Here is a 7,670-nt window from a genome sequence, read left to right as displayed (position 1 = left end):
AAAAACGTATATGGGAGGAAAGAAAGGGTCCCTACTGAATAGTTTTCATCTTTTCTAGATGGGTCTGGTGAAAAGAGATTGGAATAAGATTTGTATGATTCAATGGTGAATAATTGTTATCATGACTAATTGCAACTGTCACAATTGTAAAGCTAGAAGCTTTGTAACAAAAACAGGGGAGTGGTTAATCTTACAGTCAAGAAACACAGGACCCTAGGACCATCAAGGGAGAAGGGCATAAGCAGAATGCATGACCTTTTCCAGAGAAGCAGCTATGCCAGAGATGGAGGCAGAGATGGGGTCATGGAGACGGGGAGCACCTAAGGACTCTAGATTCATGGGAAGAGAGGATCTAAGAGCTGGTGGTCAGGAGACAGACTTGCAGAATGTGACCTTTGAAGGTGTAAATTATTATAAATATGTGTTTGTTTTTTAAAGCTAAATTGAATCGAGAGTGTTACTGTTAACTGATGGTACATGGAGAGGATTATAATCATTGTAATGAAACAAGGTGTATGATTTGTTGAATGTAAAACTGGTTGATCTGCCCTGTAATCTTTCACTCAATCCACAATAAAAACCTTAAAAAAACAAAAACAGCATTATACTTCAAAACAGATTTTTAAATGTTATTTTGTTGATGAATATGACAACACCATTCTTCTTCAATTTGTCATTCCACAGCACACTAAACCCTATGATTGTCAGACTCAAAATGGCAAAAACCTGTCCAATTTAGCTCTTTAATGCCTAGGATATCAATGTTTATATGTTCCATATAATTTTTTTAAAGCTTCCAATTTTTCTAGATTAATACATTTACAGTCCATGTTCCAATTGCTTATGGGTAGTATCAGTGGTTTCTTCTCATTTTAAGTTGTGCCCAATCAGCAAACAAAGGTCTGGAACATTTTACTTCATTTGCATCATCATTGTCAAATCCAATTTGAGGAAACACCACTTCCCCTGTTGCATTTTGAATGTGTTCCAACCTGAAGGGTTCATCTTCTGGTAGTGTATATGACAATATTCTGTTGCTATTCACAATGTTTAAACATTCAATATTTGAGTCCTGCTATTCATAAGGTTTCATTGATTAACATTCAAAAGTAGTCTCTCCTCCTACTTCTTAGTCTGGAAGCTCATCAGAAACCTGTCCACAATAAATGACCCTGGTGGTATTTAAAATACCTGTGGCATATTTCCAGCATCACAGCACACACAAGCCACCATAGTATGACAAAGTGACAGATGAGTGATGGCATATAATGTCATACTCATAGAAACTAGATAAATTGTTGTCCAGTGATGAGGATAGACATACAAATGCATTCTAAAAGGATGAGAGGAAGTACTTTTGAGTGAGACCATCGTTTATCTTGTTTGTGATAGATTTGCATGAGTGTGAGGGAGCTTAAAAAAGTTCCCATTGAAAACTGAATTAAAAGATAATGTCATTTTCCATGAACTTTTCAAAGTTGCCTTGTACATCTATAGACTGATCATATTATATATGTGGTGGGGGTGGTGGTTGTGTGCCTTGGTATTGGTTCCGATTCATAGCGACCCCGCATAGGGTTTCCAAGGCTGTAAATCTTTACCGGAGCAGAAAGCCTCATCTTTCTCCCAGTGAACAGCTGGTCGTTTTGAAATGCTGACCTTGAGGTTCACAGCCCAACTCGAAACCACTACGCTACCAGAGTTGGATTTAAATTATAATTTTATAAAGCTGTAAAACAGTAGATATTTATTTTTCTAATTATTTCCTTTCTATTCGAATATATTTAAACATTTTCTTTTTTGGAAAATAGGTACATTTGATTAAATATATAAAAGACATAAAATTCAGTTTCTATGATATTTACAAAAATTAATAAATGCTCAAGTGCAACAGAAACAGAAAAAAATATTTCTGAACAACAATATAATAATGGAAGAAGATGAATTTCTTGTTTTCACAGAATTCCAAAGGCATCCTTTGAAAAATGAGACCTTTTACCTTGTCTTAATAAAAGATACTAAGGACCTCTGGTAGCATAGTGGTTACGAATCGGGCTGCGAATCTCAGGGTCAGCAAATTGAAACTACCAGCTGTTCCGCAGGAGAAAGATGAGGCTTTCTGCTCCCGTAAAGATTCACAGCCTCGGAAACCCTGTATAGGGTCGCTATGAGTCGGAACCGACTCCACGGCACATAACAACAACAACAACAATAATAGATATTACACAGTTTCCTGGTATGCTTTAGTCTAAACATTTACTCCAGAAAAATTAAACAGACTGAGTAAACTGATATTTAAGCCTATAAAGTGAAAGAGCAAAGTATCCATGATTAAAATAAACTTGTACTTTGTTAGCAGTCTGTGAAAATAGAGTATTCCAAGGACTTTATTTGCACTGTCAAAGAATTCATCTTATTAAGAGATAACAAAACAAATTCATACTATATGATCCTTGTTATCCTCTTATTTTTCTATCTAGCCACGATATATTACTTGCAAAATTATAAAATTATATATGAGCATTAAATATTATCTTGATGTTTGTCTCCATCTTTCCATTTTTAATTGGAATGGGTGTTGAACATTGATTTAAATCCAGCAAATCAAGAAGGTGCTGTGTTTTATTCATTTTGCATCTAAAAATACCCTGCAAATTTTGAGAATCTGAATCTTAAGAAATAATAGGTTTAACCTAGTGTGGATTTTTAAATATTTTCAACTGAAGTTTTAAACTATAACAAACATGTAGAAACTATACATCAATGATAATTTGGTTTTTATTTATTTCATACTGAAATACAAATATAGGCATGGGTAGTCTTTCTGAGGTTCATTAAATTCAGGATAGCTTTCATGAGTACAAGTATGCTTCAGTAAAAATATCTTGAAATCTGAAAGTTGAGGAGCCCTTCATATTTCATTAAAAAATGCAAAAAACTGGCATCTTTGTGATGAAGTTCATATAATTAATTAATGCTGACATGAACCCCCATCCCCCACTGCCCCAAAATATAATAAAACACATTGCCTTTTAGTACATTCTGACTCACAGAAACATTATAGGACCAATCAGAACCAACTCAGGATTTGCAAAGCTGTAAGGAACCCTGATAAGTGTACTTGGTTGTGTATTGGCCTGCTAACCACAATGTCAGCAGTTGGAACTCAACAGCAGTTTCCTTGGAGAAAGATGAGGCAATCTGCTCCCATTAAAGATGAACAGTCTGGGAAACCTAAAGGAGCAGTTCTACCCTGGCCTGTAGTGTCACCATAAATTGAAATCAACCCAGTTGCAGTGGATTTATGTTTGTGTTTGGGTATGTAATCTTATGGGAACCTTGGTGACTAACCAGAGGGCGTCGGCTCAAACCTATAAGCCAATCTGTTGGTGAACGATCAGGCTTCCTGCTCAAGTAAAGGTTTACAATTTCATAAATCCTTATAGGATCAATGGCAATAGGTTTATGTAATCTTTATGAAAAAGTGCTTGTTTTTCGGTGGGTTAAGCGTTTGGCTGTTAGCTAAAAGATCAGCAAACCTCATAGCTTGAACCAGTCAGTTTCCATAAAGATTGTTGTGTTAAGTGAGTTGATTCCAATTTACAGCAAGTCTGTATAGGGTTTCCGAGGAGCAGCTGGTGTATTTGAACTACCAACCTTGTGGTTAGTAGTCCAGTGCTTATCCTACAGCTCCAGTGTGACAAATACGTATTATCCTATATGCTTACTATGAGTCAGAATGGACTCATTGGAAGTAGATTTGGTTTTGGCTAAATGTTTACTGAAGCAGGTTGCACCCAATTTTCTTCCACAGTTCCACAGCTCAAGAGTTCAAACTTCCAATTTTTCAATAGGAGTTGAGAGCTTAACCACTGTCATCAGTGCTATTTTAGTACTGATCCTTTTTAGTGTTATTAAGTGCCATGGAGTTGCTTATGACTTATAATGACCCTGTACAGGTTTTCCAAGGAATGGCTGCTGGGTTTGAATCACTGATCTTGTGGTTAGCAGTCCAGTGATATTGGTATAAAGCTTATTATTTCTAGCCAGACTTCCTTATTCTGTTTTATAAATGCCCATAAAGATTGTTTCTCATGAGATCCAATGTTTTTGAGTACTTACATCCAAGATTTAACTACTGGTATAGTTAAATCTGGTAGCGTAGTGGTTACGAATCGGGCTGTGAACCTTAAGGTCAGCAGTTCAAAACTACCAGCTGCTCCGTGGGAGAAAGATGAGGCTTTCTACTCCCGTAAAGATTTACACCCTCGGAAACCCTGTACAGGGTCGCTATGGGTCGGAACCTACTCGAAGGCACTTAACAACAACAACAATAGTTACGTAGGATAAATACTGGACTATGAATCACAAGGTGGGCAGTTCAAATACACCAGGTGCTTCTTGAAAATCCTATTCAGGGTCACTATGAACCAACTCCACAGCACTTAATGACAATAACACAAGCAAGATTTAGTGATAATCCCATTATATTACAGGTAATTTTTTTAAATCTTTGAAAATTAAAAAGAAATGAAACCGAATAGTCTGTTACTTTAAGACTATAAAAGTTGGGCTATCACTTTTTTTTTTTTTTTTTTTTAGCAGAGTAGGTAGATGTCAGAGCTATCGGGAAGACATTGCATTCACAATGTTAGGGGTTTTAGTATAAATCATGTCTGAATCTTCAACCATGTTCTGATATATGTAAGTCTTGATTCATTAATGTCACAAATTAAAAAGAAAAAAAATGATGGAATTACAACTTTAAAATAGTAAATTTGGATTCAATATATAAACAAATTTGTTGAAAGTTATCATTTATAATAAAACATGTCATGAAATGAAATACATATGATAATAGAAACAATGGAAACAGTATTAGAGTAAAACGTTAAATGATCTATCAACATCACTACTTTTCTGTACTCTGAATATATTTTTTTTAACAAGTAAGATGTTAAGATGACTTTTCAGAAAGTTTCCTATTATTTGTGAATAATGATTTTCTGGAATGATCAATAGAGCTTCTATATTTAAATATATCCATTAAAAAAATAAAATTATTTAACTGGTCAATATTTTAATATCTTGACAAATGAACTTCATTAATATGTACAGGCTACTATCTGTTTTACAGAAAATATTTACTTTCTAAAGGCTTTCTTAATAAAAAAAAAATGTTCTGTTTCACAATTACCATCATGTTTTATCAATGTAAGTATACTGGTAATTTTTTTAATAGAAATATTTTGTCAATTAAAATACCATTTTCTGTCAAAATTAGAATATACCTTAGTTATTTAAGAAAACACCCAGCATTTTTTCATTCCTGAATATTTATTCAAAATTATATAAAACAATCTTCATTTTTATTATGGTGTGGCACTGTGGGTTAATGCGCCAGACTGCAAAGCCATTTTAACTGCAATGTCAGTGGTTCAAGCTCACCAACTGCTTCTCGGAAACCCTATACTGGGTTGCTATGGGTCAGAATCAACTCAACAACACTTCACAGCAACAAGAGCATACAAAATTATTACATAATTTTATGCAATGTTTTAAGGTTAATGGCAAATGATTCCATTACATTAGATCTCACATAGTTATGAAATTTCTAACAATAGTTATGAAAATAATTTTATTAATTTTAGCAAATATCCTGTTTCTCTTGTGGAGCAGTTGGTGGGTTTGAACTGCCGGAATTGTAGCTAGCAGTCCAGTGCTTATCCCACAGCGCTACCAGAGCTCCATTTCATAACTTAGAAGGTATAAAGATAAAACAACTTGAATAAGAAATGAAAATATACTACATTTCTGACACACGGCCATAAATATTAGCATGAAACTAGGATATAATATAAGGGGATGTTGTTTAATTACTGTAAATAATATAATTTAGTTGAAATTGTGATTGGGGTTAATTATTGCCAAAAAACATCCTCTAGCTATGGGTCGGAACCGACTCGACGGCACTTAACAACAACAAACAACAAGTTTTTTTTTTAAGTAGTAAGTAACAAGACTCTTAAACATACAGCACTGTGAAATGTCCTGCAGTATCCACTAGGTGTCTCTAATAACTGGCTTTGCCAGTATTTTAAGTTGTTCATTAACTGTTGAAACTTACATTTTGTATGTATTTTGATATTCCTGTATAAACTCATAGTTTTCAAAACAGAAAAAAAGCTGTTTTAATAAACATACAAAATAAAAATAACTTACATTCAATATCAAGGTACATGCTTTTTTGGTGCCCTCCAATTCTACTCGCAGCTTCACAGTCATATCTCCCTGAGTCTGACAACTTCACATCTTTAATGCGCAGTGTTGAGCTTCCATGCTGCCCTTTGACTTCAACACGACCATCTGGGCTCTGTTCACATCAATTCAGGAGAAAGAAAGATTTTATACTTGTTTTGTAAAAAACCGTTATCAAACATATGGTGTTTATCATACACACAGTAATGACAATAAACACCTGTGTTAAACCCTCCCCCACCCACACACACAAAACACAGCAAAATATTTCAAAAAGCAGTTTCTCTATATGGATAAATGACTGTTTTTGTGTGTTCATTTTACTTCCCGATAATTCCTTTATATTTACAAGGAAACTGAACGTGTAGTAAAAACTTAAACATATACCACATTATAAACGCTTAAAAAAAAACAAAAAAACTTACAGGTTTTTCTTTGTACTATTTTTTTGGTTCCAATTATGTGGCTTACAGATATAATTAAACCACAGCAATGCCTATTTTATTCTGGTTAAAGCCAACACATGAACATATTACACCTGCATGGTAGTTTCATTTTTAACCATTTATAAAAAGTATCAAGATGTATATCAAATAAAACCTTTTAGAAGCATTTATAATTTTCATTTTTAATAAATTAAATACCATTGTTCATAAGCATAAGTTACATCTTAAGCATAACAGATATGTTACTAATCACACAGCACAATTTAAGATGTTTAGGAATGTCATGAAGACAGTAAGGAAATAATAATTTACTCAGGCATACTGGCTCAAACCAAGAAATTAATTAAAAAACAATAAACTGTAGGTTAACTGCCAAATGGTAAGCAATAAAATTGTTGTTGTTGTTAAGTGCTGTAAAGTCGATTCCTTCCCATAGTGACCCTATACAGGGTTTACAAAGAGCGGCTGGTGAGCTTGAACCACAGACCTTGCAGTTCAAATGACTTTGCAGTCTAGTACATTAACCCACAGTGCCACACCAGGTTCGCCAAGCAATATTTATTAGTAAGCAGTATAATTAGTATGGAGTCCTGGTGTGGCACTGTGGGCTAATGTGTCAGACTGCATAATCGTTTGAACTGCAAGGTCGGTGGTTCAAGCTCACCAGTCGCTCTTTGTAAACCCTGTATAGGGTCACTATGGGTCGAAATCCACTCGACAGCACTTAACAACAACAACATAATTAGCATACTGAGACTTCATACAATCACACAAATTTCTTTATAGCATATATATTAAAATGTTGTTGTTGTTGTTAGGTGCAATCGAGTTGGTACAGACCCATAGAGACCTTAAGCACAACAGAATGAAACACTGCCCGATCCTGGGCCAGCCTCACTACTGTTGCTCCGCTTCAGTCCGTGGATGCTGCCACTTGGCCTATCCATCTCATTGGGGGTCTTCCTC

The 7,670-nt window shown here is 34.7% G+C and overlaps 1 protein-coding gene across 2 annotated transcripts in view; it reads right to left on the bottom strand.

Moving 5' to 3' along the window:
- NCAM2 (neural cell adhesion molecule 2) overlaps positions 1-7,670 on the bottom strand; it is an 834,023-nt gene that overhangs the window by 254,020 nt on the left and 572,333 nt on the right. For both annotated transcript variants that reach the window (XM_006876060.1, XM_006876061.1), the window contains one exon: positions 6,223-6,373. In XM_006876060.1, the coding sequence (XP_006876122.1) occupies positions 6,223-6,373 (151 nt within the window). The remainder of the gene's footprint in view (positions 1-6,222; positions 6,374-7,670) is intronic.

The sequence above is a fragment of the Chrysochloris asiatica genome, unplaced genomic scaffold (genome assembly GCF_000296735.1).
Source record: "Chrysochloris asiatica unplaced genomic scaffold, ChrAsi1.0 scaffold00351, whole genome shotgun sequence".
NCBI lineage: Eukaryota > Metazoa > Chordata > Mammalia > Afrosoricida > Chrysochloridae > Chrysochloris > Chrysochloris asiatica.
This window is presented reverse-complemented; position numbering and strand designations above follow the sequence as displayed.